Genomic DNA, 17,766 nt, shown 5'->3' on the forward strand with positions numbered 1-17,766 from the left:
GTGCTTGTACATTTTTATGCTGTGTTTTGTTTTTGTTTTTTTGTGAAACTACCCAGAGTCATTTTTGGAGTAAGGCAGCTTAAAAATGTTTTTTAAAGAAAGTTTTACTAAGGTTTATTATAGCATAAAATACAATGAAAATAAAAAATCAGGGGGACGTGTAGGATTAAAAAAAGAGGAGAGGAAAAAAAGATGTTGACTTCTAATTCTTTCCAACATAATGAAATACTAATAGTTCAACGACCTCAAATTTTAACAGTACCTATAATTATTACAAGCCAGTTCAATAACTGCACAATTATTAAATCTTCAAACTAAATTCTAAATTTCATTTTTTTTCTATTTCAGGCATAAAAAACAGAAATTCCTATAGAAACAAGACCAAATCAAATCTCTGCCTAGAGCAGTTTGCATCACCATCTTAACCAAATCCATTTTTCTTCTGTTGTGGGAAATAATATATATTTCTATTTACACTCATTAATCTTTCTAAACATCTTCATTGATATTATTTTATTTATTTTTATTTATTTTAATTCCATTTATATCCCGCCCTTCTCTGAAGACTCAGGGCGGCTTACAAGCTTAGCAGTAGCCTTCATTCTATGTATATGCCTGCTTATTAGGGCTTTCCCCCCCCCAAGCGGCATTATTACAAAGTCAGCTTAATTGCCCCCAACAATCTGGGTCCTCTTTTTACCTACCTCTGAAGGATGGAAGGCTGAGTCAACCTTGAGCCTGGTGGGATGCGAACCTGCACTAATTGCAGGCAGCTGGTGTTACTTAAGGAGGCATTAGCCCACTGCTCCACCAAGGCTCTTAACAAAAATCTCTATACTATTTCAAGTTCTTTGACCTTAAAGGGAAAACTTTTATATTTATTTTAAGACTCTAAACATTTTTTAAAAAATTTCATCTTTTAAAGTTAAAATCAATTCTAATGAATCTTGCTTTACACATTGTACACTTCTCAAATGAGTATGCATATAGTTAGGCTGCGATAAAATAGGGACTTTATTTTATAATCGTATAGACACTTTAGGACAGGGGTAGGCAACCTCGGCTCTTTTATGACTCATGGACTTCAACTCCCAGAATTCCTGAGCCAGCTTGGCTCAGGAATTCTGTGAGTTGAAGTCCATGAGTCATAAAAGAGCCGAGGTTGCCTAACCCTGCTTTAGGAACATAATATTTTCAGTTTTTTAAGTTGTTGTATGCTCTGTTGGAAAACGGGAAGTTAATTATTCCAAGTTTCTTTATGCAACCTGAATAATATAATACTGAAAATCATTTCAGAAGTGTCTAAATTACTAAATTACTATTATTTGAAATCATTTTGTTGGGGAGAGGGCATTACAGAGGAACTAAATGTATTTTATTCCACTTCGTTTAGCACTAGAGTAAAAAATAAAAACATAGCTACAGTCCTTTTGTCAGTTTTCCCACTGTATAATTTTAAGGACTGGGTCAATGTTCCATTTTCTCTGAGAAAATGCATTTCAGGAAGCACTTGCTGAGCTTCATTTTCTCTCAGCCAGAATCAATTATCTAACACATACAGTGTTTCTGGAGCTTGACAACTTGGAGATGTGTGGATTTCCACTTCCAGAATTCCCTAGCCAGTTCTAGTCCTGCCTTAGGGATGAAAGCCATCTGGGTGACTGAGCCCGTCACTTTCCTTCAGCCTAATGCACTTCACAGGGTTGTTATTGTGGGATTAATAGAGGGGGAGTATTATGTGTATTTTTTTTTGCAATGTATGGCAGTGAAAGTTGGACCATAAGAAAGGCTGAGCACCCAAGAATTGAGGCTTTTGAACTATGGTGCTGGAGAAGACTCCTGCGAATCCCTTGGACTGCAAGGCGATCAAATCGGTCAGTCCTAGAGGAGATCAACCCTGACTGCTCTTTAGAAGGCCAGATCCTGAAGCTAAAACTCAAATACTTTGGCCACCTAATGAGAAGGAAGGACTCACTGGAGAAGAATGCTGGGAAAGATTGAGGGCAATAGAAGAAGGGGACGACAGAGAATGAGGTGGCTGGATGGAGTCACTGAAGCAGTAGGCGTGAGCTTAAATGGACTCCAGAAGATGGTAGAGGACAGGAAGGCTGGAGGAACGTTGTCCATAGGGTCGCGATGGGTCGGACACGACTTCGCAGCTAACAACAACAACAATTATGTATATTTGCCGCTTTGAGTTACTTGTAAAGTAGTAATGGTGGGGTAAAAATTTAGTAAATAAAATTTAATAGGTTTAAGTAGCAAGTCCTGAAAACTTTCCAAAAACAGCACTAAGGGTTGCCTAAATAACTGAAAATGCTTCGTTTGTCAAAAAGTTCTCAATCAGAAACTTGAACAGAAAACAACCCATGGGTAATTAAAGGATAAAAAAAGGCAGATGATCATTGAGTTTTGTTTATAGCACTTCCTGAATTCTAGCACTGGTAGGATGCTAGTCCTCAGTTTGAAATCAACTACATTATAATAAGTGTAATAATCATACAAAATAATACATTACAATAAATAATGGCTTAATATTGTTAAATCCTAGGTATTTACCAGTGTTAAGAAAAAATGATGAGAAAAATGATTACTTGTGAATTAGTATATACAAATACAAACATTTCTCCTTTATGGATCATGTTGAAATTTTTGGACTTCTGGAAAATAGACATCATATTCTGTCAAGTTGGAAGAAAAACTTTAGAAATTTTCTTATTGCAGCTTCTATGCATGATCTGTTGCTTGCATCTTCTTGTTCCTAGACTCCACTGATTAAAGTGAGGCGATTATTATGTTTATTATTATTTGTTACACTACTGCTTTGCAGGCTCATTTAAGTTTAGAAAATGGTTAAAAGGTAAAGATAAAGGTTCCCCCGCACATGTGTGCTAGTCGTTTCCGACTCTAGGGGCCGGTGCTCATCTCCGTTTCAAAGTCGAAGAGCCAGCGCTTGTCCGAGGACGTCTCTGTGGTCATGTGGCCGGCATGACTGGACGCCAAAGGTGCACGAAACGCTGTTACCTTCCCACTGTAGTGGTCCCTATTTTTGTACTTGCATTTTTACGTGCTTTCGAACTGCTAGGTTGGCTCTCACTCTGTTACACAGCACTCGGGATTCGACCCACCAAACTGCCGACCTTCTGATCGACAAGCTCAGCGTTCTAACCCACTGAGCCACCGCGTCCCTATAGAAAATGGTTATTGATATGCAAATTGGAAAATACATTTCTTAAGCTCATTTGATTCCTCTACTACCAGTACTGGGAATATTATTATCTTTAGAGGAAGGAATAGCAAAAAATTATTTCTCGCTAAAATAAACTTAATTAAATGATATGAGTCCTTCTGCTCATCCCTTTACCTCTACCGTTGAATTTATAAAAAAACATTTCATTACAAATATAAATTCATGGATTACGCCTTCCAGTTTTTACTGCATTTTATGACTTTTAACTTCATGATTTTTTGTTTTAAAAAATCCCTTACTTCCTCTTTCTCTCCCCTCCCCTTTTTTTTCCGGAGAGGGGATATTTTTCAATTATCTTACATTTGCATGATGCTATGAATGGAATTTTATCCTGGGTCGAATCCATATTACAGATTTGAAGTTGTTTCATTCTTGTAAAAAAAGGATAAGGTGTGAAATATTTTAAATGAACTTCAACTTCATATTGTACTTATGAAATTAATAAGAACAGATGCAATGTTTATTTGCTGGGAATAGTTTTCTATTTTTATTATATATATATTATAATTCTATGTACATATACAGGAATTTGACAAGAGGAGTTGGAAGATTTAGAGAGATTCTAAGAGCTGTTGAAACAAGAACTACACAGAATCTACGCATGGTAAGTTTTATAGCTATGGTAAATTAGTGCCTGAATACAGTAAAATTCAATTAAGAATAAGAATGCTTAGATTTATGTGTAACTGTTCATTTTAATGCAGTGATTATTGATATAATTGGATATTAAAATATTACAGCATAAATATTGTATTAATTACAATAAGTAGTAATATAAAGTTATGCAAAAAAATTAAATAAACATATTTGGTAAAGTTGGATCAGTATTTATTGATTTTTTAGTTTTAGATCCAGTTATTTATGAAGCAATACGGTGGTTGGGTAGTTAAAAGTAAACAGTGATAAATAACAGTCATTTGTAGATAGGTCATGTTACATCAGCAAGAATTCCCTCTCCAATTCCCTTAGTTACGATAGCGTAGTCAAATTAATCAAATTAATACATTTCTAATTGTAACACAGTCAGTTAGAATAATTTTCAATATATTTTCACATAGTTCCTGATCGGCTTCCCTTTGTTACCATTTATGTACTCATACTTTGAAAACTAATTCTAATTCATTAAACAAGCCAGATATATAAAGTTATATTTTTTTAGAAGATAAACCAATCCTTTCTCCTATTCAGGGGTGTCCAAACTTTTTTCAAAGAGGGCCAGATTGGATGAAGTGAACATGCTGGAGGGCCGAACATTTTTCCGAACATTCTTTGAACAATTACAATTAAATGCAAATGAATTATTTTATGCCAAGTTAATTGCAAATGGCATACTTTTTATTTTATAACATTAAGATCAACTGACAGCTGAGTTTTCACAATGTATTTTATGTGCAAAACAAGAGGCTTGACAGAACAGTGGAGCCTAAGGGGAGACATACAGGCGCCCTGCCCCCTCCACTCTCATTCACTCACCTTTGCTTGGAAAAGTTTCTCTCTCAGTCTCATTCACTCATGTTTTGTTTGCAAAAGCTTCTCTCTCGCTCTCTCATTCCCTCACTCTTGCTCCAAAAAGCCTCTTTCATGCTCTCATTCACTCACACTGCTCAAAAAACATTTCTCTCTCGCTCTCATTCACTCACCAACTCAAAAGGCCAGCCGCGGCGCCTCCATTGACTTCCATGGGGACGCTTGGCAATTAAAACCACTCCCGCTACTTCTGCTAACTTTTTCACTTGCTGCTTAGTTCCGATTTAACCTGCAGAAACAAATCCCCGAGCTGGCCCCCATGGCAGCAGCGAGCCCCAAGGAGCGGGGCGGCCCAGTGTGCTCGCCGAGACGCTGGAGCGAGATTGCCCCCAACAATCTGAACACGAGATCGGCATTTCTCAGCCCGCGCTGATCTCGCGCTCCTTACTTCCCTGGAGCACCTCCATATCTTGCAAGGGCGCACAGGGAATCCGCGTTTCTCTGCGCTCGCTGATCAGCGCGTGGGGAGAAACGCCCATTCCCTCTGCTGAGCCATCCCAGTTGCTTGCGTTGCAGAAGGCAAGTATTTGGGATGAAGACTCGAGATTCGGCGTTTCTCAGCCCGTGCTGATCTCGCCCTCCTTACAGTTTCCCTCTCTTTGTTTCAGCTTGCTTTCTGCATTTGGGACAAAGACTGGAGACTCGAGAAAGGGAGATTGTAAGGAGTGCGAGATCAGCACTTTCTGCATTTGGGACAAAGACTCGAGATTCGGTGTTTCTCAGCCCGCGCTCATCTCGCTCTCCTTACAGTCTCCCTCTCTCGAGTCTTCATCCCAAATGCAGAAAGCAAGCTGAAACAAAGAGAGGGAGACTGTAAGGAGGGCGAGATCAGCGCAGGCGAAGAAACGCCAAATCTTGTGTCTTCGTTCCAAATGATTGCCTTCCGCAATGCAAGCAACTGGGATGGCTCAGCAGAGGGAATGGGCATTTCTCCGCACACAGGAGAGGTTTGTTAGGGAGGCGGTGGTCCGGCGTTGTTTACCTCCTTCCTGTGTGTGTGTGTGTCAGACCTGTGGGGAACAGCTGGTAGAGGTGGCTGTCCGGCGTTCCCCCCCTCCTGTGTGTGTCGGGCCCACAGAGAGATGCAAACACCAGACTGCCACCACCTCTACCAGCCGTTCCCCGCAGGTCACACACACACACACACACACACACACACACACACACACAAACGAGAGGGGAAAAAATGCCGGACTGTTGCCTCCCTACCAGCCGTTCCTCGCGGGTCCAACACACACACACACACACACACACACACATACAAATGAGGGGGGGGGGAAATGCCAGACTGCTGCCTCCCTACCAGCCATTCCCCGCAGGTCCGACACACACATACACAAACGAGAGGGGGGGAAATGCCGGACTGCCGCCTCCCTACCAGCTGTTTCCCGCGGGTCCAACACACACAGACACAGAGAAAGAGAGAGAGAAGGGGGAAAAGAAGGAGGGGATCTGGCAGCACCCGAGACTCCATATGCTGCTCAGAAACACCCTCTCACCGCCGTCCCTCCTGTGGCAGACAGTCTTCTGCCCTCAATCAGAAGGGAGGGCTGTGGGAGGGCCGCATTTACACAGAGCAGGGAGGGCTGTTAGAGGGCCATATTAAACCGCCCCCCGGGCCGCAAATGGCCCCCGGGCCGGACTTTGGACATGCCTGTCCTATGTAGTAAACATGGTATGGCCTGATATAAAAAAGGTGTTAGAATTTTGATGAAGATTAGAGCCATTGCAATATAAAATACTTGATTTCAAATTATTTCTCTTTCTCCCCACTGGCTTATTATTATTATTATTATTATTATTATTATTATTATTATTATTATTATTATTATTATTATTATTATTCAGATCTCTTTTTGGTCGCCTTCACTAACTTGGCAAAGTTCTTTAAAAAAAATCCGGCAAACTTAATAGTTTTCCGCCAGCCTATTCATATTCTCTAATATATAGATAGTAATTTTTTGGCTGCATAAAAATAAGAAATTGAAGAATGAATTGTTTGTGCATATGATATAATTAATTGCTCTTTGAAACTTTTAAAGATTGCATTGGTGAGTTTGTTCTTTAGGCTGTGTTTTATTCTGGACATTATATTCTACATTCACCCTATTTGTATACTACTCATTGAATAAAATTATATAGTACATCTTCAGGCAGTACCTTGTTTCCTGTTACACACAAGATCCGCATCCTGCTTTTGTTCATTCTAAACACTGGTGATTTCTTTTTTCTTCCTAACAGACAATAGCAAGGCAGTTAGCTGAAATTTTGCTACGAGGCATGTGTGAACAGAGTTACTGGCACCCTCTGGATGACCCTCCTCAACAGTCCCCTTTAAATGATCCACTCTGGAAAGCTACAAACATTAAAAGTTATGCTCTTAGCAGAAGACCACGAGTATATTCAGGAGAAAAGTATGTTTTTAAAAGGAATATAATAAGTTGATACGATTTGTGCTATTTAAATAAGATTAACACAGTGTATGGGCACAGTCCCTTAACCGTATTACTGTGTGTGCGCAGGGCAAGTAGAAAAGGTGAAAGAAGAGAGCACAGGATAAGTTACTGTGGAGAAAAGTAGAAATGGAAAACAGAATTAAAAATAGGTAAAAAATGAAACGTGAATGGGCAAAGAACAGATGCATCTATTCTTAAAGTATGCTTCCTATGCTGGAAATTAGCATTAAAACTCATTTGGCTACTTAACAAAGCAGATTTATAAGCGATAATTTTCAATTGTTATTCTGTTTGGGTCAGCAGTGCAGTTTTCAAAGGCTCTCACTATAAGGGTCTTTTCCTTTTTTTCTGGAAGATTAAAACATATTAATGATATGTGAAGTTGCTGAGGGTTGCCTTTATCCTAGCCATGTTAACAGAGATGTTGCAGGAACTGTATATGGCTGCATGTCAGGCAGTTCTCGAGTTAACGAGTGTAATGGAGCCTGCCCATTCCACTCGTAATTCAAAAACTCACAGAGTGAATCTCGTACCTCAAATGAGATCACTCCCTTGCTTGTTAAGACGCACGCGGCTCGTTAAGTGAACATGAGGTATCTCAGGGTGGAGAAGGCCATGGAGGGCTTAGTGATGGAACAGGCCCCCAAGGCCTCCCCGACCCACTAAGATACCTCATTCTTCCCCCACCCTTCCTGCCACTCTGTACTCACCTTGAAAAGATCCGTTTCCTCTCTGCCTTGATTCCTGCTGCCGTCCGGATCTGAGGCAGGGGGATGCTTCTGCGGTCCCCCCAATCGGGGCTCCAGAGACCTTTTCAAATCTCTGCTGCCTGAATCTGAGGCTGAGGGATGCTTCCTCAGCCCACTGGATGCCTGATCCAGACATCGGAGGCCTTTTCCAGGCTACTGCCACCTGGATCTGAGGCCAGGGGATGCTTCAGCTCTCCCACAGCCTAATCTGGACACCGGAAGCCTTTTCCAGGCCACTGCTGCCTGGAAATGGGCTGCTGGAGGGCTACGTAAGCGTCCCCCAGCTTCAGATCTGGGCAGCAGCAGCCTGGAAAAGGCCTCCAGAGCCCGGTTTGGGCCATGGGGGGGGCATGGAAGCATTCCCCGGCCTTAGATCTGGGCAGCCGCCACACGGAAAAGGCCTCCAATGCCCGGATCAGGCATCCGGTGGTCCGCAGAAGTGTCTCCCGGTCTTAGATCAGGCAGCAGCAGCCTGGGAAAGGCCTCCAGAGCCCAGATCCAGCCTCCAGAGGCACGTGGAAGCGTCCCCTGGCTTCGGTTCCATTCTCTGTTGCAGAGAACAGAGGCCTAAAGTACCATGAGATCACGTGAGATCAGTAGCATGAGATCTCGCCCCACTGATCTCGTGTGATCTTGCGTTATTTTAGGCTTTTATTCTCTGCGAACACAACGAAGGCCTGGAGCAGCCAAGAAAGTGAAGGATCTCGATCGTTGCAGGGTGAATAGTGAACGCCTGGTGTCTAGGGAGACCTGGGCAGGAGTGGGGAGGGAGGGAGGGAATAACCAGAGTGAATGTTGCAGTGCCACTGCAGTCACATGTAAGGGTGAATGCCGTGGTGCAGCAACATTAGTAATTTCGGGACTTGCTCGTAAGCACTAGGGAGTGCTCATCATGTAACTTTGAACGAGCATTAAGTGAAGGTTTGTAACTCGGAGATTACCTGTATTTATTTGTAAGTTATACGAAGCATCAAATACAACCAGCTTACAAGTTCAAAACTGTTTATTGTGAACTTAAAACAATTGTTTTGAATTTTAAATAGGATTAGAATTCAAAGCTTAAATATTTTGTTCATCTCTTAAGTATAAAGCAAATCAGGTTGAATGGAGGATTTAAAATGCAAATGTTTATTAGGAAAAATTCTAAGCTTTTGCTATAGATGAGCAGATTTTATTTCAGTATGCTTGTTACTCACTTCCTTATGTTTTCATCAGGTAAATAAACTTTTTTTTATCAAATTTCTTAATATTCTGAATTATGCATTCTCTAAAATATTCCTGTGGAATGTGTTGCCAGTATAGAGAACTGGTTAAGGTGTCATTTTAAAATGTTCAGCTAGGACTGGAGATATCTAGGTTCAAACTTAACAGCAGTCAAAGGCCAGTCATTTTCCCTCAGCCCTCAATTTCAGTAGTCTTACGAAGTCTCTTTCCTAACCTGGTCTGTCCTGAAGAGCTGATAGGTTGCTATTAAGGAGCTGACATTTTGTCAGGTTTTCTCTGATCACTTAATACGATGGACACTATATAATCAGTTCAGAGCTCCTTGATTTCTTTATAGATATTTCTTGAAAATGTATCCGTTGTCAGAGGACATCATGGACTGATGCCTGCCTCCCACATTCCATATTGAATGGTCTTGAGTTTCATATTGAATGAAAGGTCCATATTGAATGGTCTTGAGTTTCAAATATTATAAATAATGAAAAAAATGCAGAGTGGTTAATTATAATTTGGTCAGGTTTAATGTTTAAGAAGGTTAAAAACAAAAAAAATGCAAGTTGCTCTGATTAAAATAAAGAAAGTTATTTAAAAAATACTCTTCAGTCCACTGAGTAGCTCTATTTATGAATACTTAAATATTATGAAAATATGAAAGCAGTGACATTAGCATTTTAAATAGGAGTAGTTATAGTTTTAGTTGCCAAAGTAGCATATTTGTTTGAGCTATTTGAAATTGTTACACTTTGAAACACCTGTTTCAGAAATAGCTTCATTTCCATAATTTGAGTTGCTTTTACAAAAAACAAAATATCAAGTTGGATCATCATGAATATGCAGATGTGACTCAACTGTTAACTATTACCTGTAAATGAATTTTGGTTGACTGTAATACAATGAATGCTCAATTTTTAACAGCATTTTTTGTCCTCAAGAGAATACTGAAGAAGCTTTGTTGCTGCTACTAATCAGTGAATCCATGGTGAGTCATGTTTCTTTATAAAAGAGCACTGTTTATATTATTTCTTTTGCATTTTACTGTTTGATAGTTCACAAACTATAACTTGCTGTAACAAGAGCAAAAGTTATGTGTGTGTCTGCATAGGTAGGCTGCCATGTGTGCAGTATTTGGATTCGAAGCAAGAAAACAACTTATGGTACAATCTGTTCTGGGTTCACTTATTCCATGTGCTGTCTCCACATTTCTTTTAGTATTTATGCATGTGTGGATATATATGTGTGTATAGGCACACGTGTGATCTCAACCAATTATCTGCACCACTTGCACCTTCCATACCTATAAATGTAATCCTCAACCTATGACTTTAATGGAGCCTGTCTGTCATGGTCATAAGTTGTGACAGTCATAAAAAACCATAAAAAACCTCTCTCAACCATGTGATTGACCCAATTTTATGACCTTTATTGTGGTGGTTGTTAAGCAAACGCTGCAGTCATTAAGCAAACCAACGATCAACTATGGATTGGTTTTGCCGAAAACCAGAAACAGATTCCAGTTTTTGGCAAAAACATTTTAAAACACGGTCACATGATTGCAGGAGGCCAGTTGCTGAGCACCCAAAATGTAGTCATGTCACCACAAGGAAGAGACCTGGCCATCAAGACTTCAAAACAAGTGTTGCAGGTAAACGCAGGATTATTCTAAGATTTTACCTTTTTTTCCCCAGCAGGTTTTCGCAATAATACTTCCCAAACCTTTTCCCTTCCCTCTCATGTGATAGATATACTGGGGTTTTTTTTTAATCTCTGCCTATATTCAGGTCTTTGGTCTCAGTGGCAAATCATTCCTGGCATGTTAAACTATCAGAAGTAGTTTGGATGTCAAACCTGGTAATCTTATCTGCTCCAAAATGGAATTGGACTAGGAGAAAAGCCAGTGATGTAGGAATCTTTTTTATTTTTTATTTCTCTGTGGTCTTGTTATAAGGAGACAGTAGGGTTGGGTAAGAAAAAGATCAGCCTTTTGGTGCTAACACAAGAAAGTCAGAATTGAATACAAAGCAGACGTAGACCAGAGCACAAGTGGAATCAGAAAGTTGATCTGTTTTGTCAAGGAAGATTTGCAAATGACATTGCTTCCTCCACTTTCAGACATTTTCTACACTGGCATAGCAACTGCTAAGACAGATTGATTGTAGTTATGAATTATGAGAACCAGGCTTAAATATAGGTAATTGTTGACATTCAACAGCAATTGGAACTGAAATTTGCATTCCAATTCCAGTTTCCTGTTCCACAGTTTTCACCTACCCGTGTTTTTGATATTAAAACTGAGCTGTTCGATCCTTTAGCAATAATATAGTCAATTTGATTTCTAGGCACTTCATTTGGGAATGTCCATTTATAGAGTTGTCATTTTGGTTGTTTGAAGATAATGTTAGGTAAGAAGAACTTGTTGGAATGCCAGAAACTGATAAATCAGTTGACATCTCTATTGTACAAAATTCAGTATATTCCTTCCTTCTTTGTTTAATTTTCCTTGATCTTCTTACAATCTGACCATTGGTGATTTTTAGCATAGCAATTTGATGTTGGAACTGCCTGCTGAGTTTAGAGATCTTTTGGAAGACTTTCCTTGTTTCTCTATGTTTCTTTCCATCTTCAATGCCTTTACTGATACCATAATTCTGTATCTTCGTTCTTTTAACAACTCTCAGAAATTCTTTGTTAAGTTCCTTCCCAAGAACTTTGTCTTCTGTTTGTTCTGATGCCTGGTTTTCTTTCTTCCATTTCTTAGTCTTTGGCAATCTATTTTCACATTAATCCTTAACATCTTCGATTTGTTGGCTTCTTGATTTGGAATTTGCACACGATCACTTTATGATCTGTTCTACAGTCAGCCCATGGCCTTATCTCTACTGTCCTAACTGAGCTTGTTCACTTTCTTGTACCAATAATATAGTCAATTTGATTTCTGTGGGGCTCCATTTAGTGATGCCCATTTATATAAAGGTCAATTTATTTCTTCAAAGAGAATGTAAATTATGAAGATAGACAGAAATTGATAAGTTGTTCTTCTGTTTCATTTCTGTTTCTTAAATTATAAAGACCAACCACATTTTTCTCCATAGTATTTCTAAAGTTGGCATTCCAGTCTGCAACAACAAGCAGCACATCTTGTTTGCATGTTGTGTTGACTTAAGTTCGAATTTGCCCATTAAACTCCTCAACTTTCTTTTCTCCATCAGTGGTTAGTACATAAACTCATATTAAAAGGCTGTCTGCTTCATTCATTCCTCTCAAGAACAACTCCCCTCCCCTGCACCTTAGTGAGGCAGGATATTAAGACTTGAGGCGGTGGAAATTGAACTTTGCCCAAAATATTAAATAAAATTAATGACAGAGGACTGACTAATACATAAAGTGGTAACATTGTAATGCTAATTGGGCTGGTTTCCCCTAGATTTTAGGGCCCAATTAAAATTGTTGGTATTGTCCTTGTAGAGGCATAAGCAGAACTAAGGAAATTTTCATCTGATTTATACCTCCTTGGAGCATTTGTTTACCTACTGAACCAGTATCCTCCTGATAAATAAATCTGGAAAGAACCTATTTAGCAATAATCTCTTCTTATGGAATACCGTCCTCAAAGATACTTGTCTGCTAATCATATTATCTTCTTCAGCGCTCCCAGATATATTTTGTACCTTAGTTTAAAGAGTAGTTAGATGCTTGTGGTAGCTTGAAATAGCAGCTTCAACTGTACGTATTTTTCCCCATGCAAATTACTGTTACGCTTCTATAATCTTACATGTTTCTCTTTTGGTATTTATAATTCATTCAGAATCATTGTGCAGAATAAGAATATAATAAAATACATAACTAAAGATTCTTACGGTGTAAAGATGCTTTTGAGCATCCTTCCATTTTTAGATAGTTTTCACTTAAATTAATAAGCATGATGCAGCAGTTTTTAAGGAATGAGTCTCCATTTCTGCGTAAGCTATCCCATTTCTGACAGTACTCAGAAGATAATGCTTCTTTTTCCTTTATAGTTTTTTGTGGGTTGTTGCAGGTTGTTACCTCATTTAACAACACTAATTGGCAATTATGTTGTGAAGCAATGCAATCACAGGTTGAAAAACCACATGACTGCGCCGCTTACCAACAACAGTTCCAGTTGCTGTAGCTAAGCACAGATCACATAGGCCAGGGGTCGGCAACCTTAAACACTCAAAGAGCCACTTGGACCCATTTCCCAGAGGAAAAAAAACACTGGGAGCTGCAAAACCCGCGCCCGTGTGCGCACACGCTCATGCACGCAAGGGAGGAAGCTTGATTGAAGAGTTTAATTAAAAAGAAATAGAGGATGCTGTGCATGAGTTCTCTTTCTTTCTCTCCCTCCCTCCCTCTCTCTCTCCCTCTCTCCGATCTTCTGCTCACCTGGCAAGCTAGCTTCACACTGTTCTCAGACAAGCTGGCACATATTCTTATTGGGCTGGCTCTCCTTCCCTGCTTTCTGCTGCTTCCTGTGGAGATGCAGCAAAGGCAGGAGCCCCGCCCAATAAGCTTGTCAGCTTCTTGGAGAACAGCGTGAGGCCACTCTCTTTTTTACACAAACACACACACACACAGAGAGGGAGAGAGGGAGAGAGAAGGGAAGCACAAGTGCCTCTCTGTGTCTCTGTCTGTCTCTCTCTCTCTCTGCAAATTGTGGAGGACGACTGGGAGCCGCAGGAGAAGGCTGAAAGAGCCGCATGTGGCTCCAGAGCCGCAGGTTGCCGACCCGTGACATAGGCCATTAAGCAAGATCCTCGTGTGGTTGGAATATCTGACTTCCTGTCAGATTCCCTTTTGACTTCGCTTGTGGGAAGCTGGCAGAGAAGGTTGCAAATCACAGTCGTGTGACTGTGGGATATTACAATGTTATAAACATGATGTTCGGTTGTAATTACCACTCTGTCAGCACCATAGTAGGTTTGAACAGTTGCTGAATGAGTGGTTATTAAACAAGGACCACCTATATACTGATCATCTCTTATGTTTGGCATGGTTTTTCAGGCTAACCGTGATGCTGTATTGAGCAGAATACCAGAACACAAAAACGATCGTATCATCAGTTTGCAAAGTGCATCTGTAGTGTACGATTTGCTTACTATTGCCTTGGGAAGACGAGGTCAATATGAAATGCTCTCGGAGGTAAGCTGTAAAATAAGGCCTGGAGCTTGATGCATGCTGCATGGCTTATATACACATATAACTGGAAGCTCTTCCTTTATGTCTGTCAGCTACCTTGCCCCCTGTTTTTATTTTATTCTTTTGAAATATTTTTTTAAAAATTCAAAGCATGTATAGGAACCAATCAATCAGAATAGAGTTGGAAGGGACCTTGGAAGTCCTCTAGTTCAACCCCCTGCTCAAGCAGGAGACCCTATATCATTTTCAGACATGTGACTGTCCAGTCACTTGTCTCTAGCATAATCTATAGTAGTGGCTGTGGTCTTCTCACAGGCTGGGAAAAATAATGTGGTGGACAGATGCCAGCCAGGGCTTTGTGTGGATGTGTATTTCCCTATCTAAAAAAACCCAAAAGTAAATTGAGCTGGTAGAGAACATTTTGGAAAGCCAGAATGGCTGATGGAGAACAACCGTTTTACTTTGTCTACTAATAAATGGATATTTCACTTGGTCAGACTCAGGCCCACTATGGAAGCCATGGTAATGGGCATGATGAGAATTGTGCATCCAACCTTACCCTACTTAATCTCTTGGCAGCTTTAAAGACCATCCGTCATGGTATCCTTTTGGATTGACTCATGGGATTGAGGATGTTCACCTCCTTTCTCCAGTGTTGATTCCAGTTGAGGTGATTGGGGAAGAGAAGTTGGCCCCTACTATGTGGGATGCTGCAGGATTCAGTGCTCTCTCTTTTCCTATTTAACAGCTGAGTGAGCTCATCCATTGCTAAATGGATATATCGCTGACCCTGGTGAATTAACTGATGTGGTGAACATCTTATCCTGGTATCTGTGAGGGTCTAGATGAGGAACAACAGGCTTCAGAATAACACTGGCTAGACTGAGTGACTTTGAGTGTTGGGAATTACTGGTTCTAGGACTATGCCATCTTTGGTGCTGGACAGGATTGCTCTACCCCAGACAGACTTGGTGCACAATGTGGGGGTCCTCCTAGACTTGCAGATCCTGCTTGAAAAAAAGGTAGCAGTTATGGCTAGAAGGACCTTTGCACAGCTGTGTGTTGTACTCTGCCTACTCATTTCTAGGTCTGGAGCCTTCACTCATAGTCACTCATGACATAGTCACCCCTAAATTGGACTACTGTAATGTGTTCTACATGGGACTGCCCTTGAAAAGTATCCAGAAACTTCAACTAATGCAGAATGTAGCAGTGTGGGGAATTATGTGTAATCCCAAAACAGTATTTGTCACATCTCTGTTCTAAGAGCTGGCTGCTAATTTGATTCTGGGTCCAATTCAAGGTGCTGGTTTTAACCTTTAAAGCCCTTTATGGCATAGGGCCAGGTTATCTAAGGGACCACTTCTCTCTGATTATATCATACACACACATCCTGGAGAGAAGACATGTTTGGGTACCATCTGCTGGGGACCTACATTTGGTGGGTCCCAGGAGGTAGGCCTTCTCTGTCATGGCACCCACCTTATGAAATATTTTCCTACCTGAAGTCAGGTAAGCTCCATTTCTGTTAATGTTCTGGAAATCCCTGAAAACCTGGTTATGTCGTCCGGTTTGGAATCCCTGGAAACTGGTTATCATTCTAAGATGATTCCATTATCGTGGCTGATACAGTTACTCTTTCTGCACCATGTAGTTTGTACATATTTTAATTTTCAATAGTATTTTAATATGATTGTTTTATATTTTTATTATGGTTTTTTATATTTTTATTTGATTTGATTGCTATATGATTCCCAGAGTTGCTTCTTATAAGGTGGGCAACCATAGAAATTTGATAAATAGATTTTTGTGTGGTGCTCATATCATGGTTTTAAAATTTTAAATGTGCCCATTCTGGACTTAAGCAATATTCCTGTTGAATAATAAATAAAAAAAGAAACCATCCATTCAGTATACCATTTAACAGATTATCTGTTGTTCAGCTGGATGTTCACTGATATTGATGGATATAAGAGAAACATAATCTGATATGAATGCAAAGGATTGAATGTAATTTATGTCATACATAGCTAAAGGGTTGTTACTGGAAAAGTAGTATTTTATTTATTTTATTTTAAAGACTTTTTACAATGACACTGGGAATCTCACAAGGACAACAGTAAAACATAAAAGAATAATAAAACCATGCTTTTATTAACATGCTTGAATGATTGAATACAGTAAAATCTCTTCTCAAATGACATGAAAGAGTTAAAGGAAAACATAAATCTGATCTGCAAGTCTAAACTGTTTGGAATAGATTCTCTCATTCTCTCTCTCTCTGTGTGTGTGTGTGTGTGTGTGTTTGTGTTTGTGTTTGCGTGTTGCTAGATGAGATATAGCTCTTTAGATAAATGTCTCATTTTCCCCACATTTCCCCTTTTTTCCTTTCAGCTTTGAATTGTCATCTAATTTCTTAATGTTGATGTACATAATAAAGATTTGCTTTCTTACTGAATCATCACTCTCATTCTCAAAGGATGTTAAATTTAGCACAGGTATGACTTATGAGGTTCATTTAAAGAAAGGAAAAAAAGTGGGATAGAGGTTTGCCACTATACTTACTCCCAAATCAGAATATCTGAAATAGGATGTGGGCACATAAATACTTCTTCATTTTGGGGGGGGGGAATTATCTGGGGAAGAGTGGTTGATGCAGCCTCAAATAGGCTTTCACCCAGAATGTGGGGAGATAAAGTAGAAATTGTGAGGAGTTTATGGATCTCTACTCAAAGGGTCCCAGAAGGCCAACCCATCATTTCCAAAGCATACTAGTATTCCCTGTTATATCTGTACATGTAGCCCTCAACTTACAAGCATTCATTTAGTGAAAAAAGTGGCATGATCATTTTTCACACTTAGACTGTTGCAGCATCCCTGTGGTCATGTGATCAAAATTCAGATGCTTGGCAACTGGCATGTATTTATGAAGGTTGCAATGTTCCAGTATCATGTGATCACCTTTTGCAACCTTCTGACAAAGTCAATAGGGAAGCCAGATTCACTTAACCACATTACTAACTTAACAACTGTTGTGATTCACTTAACTCTGCAGGAAAGGTAAAATGGAACAAAATTGGACTCAGTTGTGTTCGTGTACTGAAGTTTCTCTTCACCATCACAAGCTGGAAGATTAGTTCTATTTATATAGCTATGTACTATTCATACTATATCTTTTTGGTTAAAAGAGCCTTGGTGGAGCAGTGGGCTAATGCCTCCTTAAGTAACACCAGCTGCCTGCAATTAGTGCAGGTTCGCATCCCACCAGGCTCAAGGTTGACTCAGCCTTCCATCCTTCTGAGGTAGGTAAAATGAGGACCCAGATTGTTGGGGGCAATAAGCTGACTTTGTAATAATGCCGCTTGGGGGGTGGCGAAAGCCCTAATAAGCAGGCATATACATAGAA

The 17,766-nt window shown here is 39.9% G+C and overlaps 1 protein-coding gene across 5 annotated transcripts in view; it reads left to right on the forward strand.

Annotated features, from left to right (window-relative positions):
- The window catches only part of TTC7B (tetratricopeptide repeat domain 7B), a 140,746-nt gene that overhangs the window by 27,979 nt on the left and 95,001 nt on the right, over window positions 1-17,766 (forward strand). For all 5 annotated transcript variants that reach the window (XR_014025724.1, XM_081322139.1, XM_081322136.1 and 2 more), the window contains exons 6-9: window positions 3,776-3,854; window positions 7,019-7,191; window positions 10,122-10,185; window positions 14,226-14,363. Coding sequence is in view for 4 of the 5 variants with exons in the window: in XM_081322139.1 (XP_081178265.1) it covers window positions 3,776-3,854; window positions 7,019-7,191; window positions 10,122-10,185; window positions 14,226-14,363 (454 nt within the window). In the remaining variant the exon portion in view is untranslated. The remainder of the gene's footprint in view (window positions 1-3,775; window positions 3,855-7,018; window positions 7,192-10,121; window positions 10,186-14,225; window positions 14,364-17,766) is intronic.

The sequence above is a fragment of the Vipera berus genome (assembly GCF_964194415.1).
Source record: "Vipera berus genome assembly, chromosome: 1".
Classification (NCBI taxonomy): Eukaryota; Metazoa; Chordata; class Lepidosauria; order Squamata; family Viperidae; genus Vipera; species Vipera berus.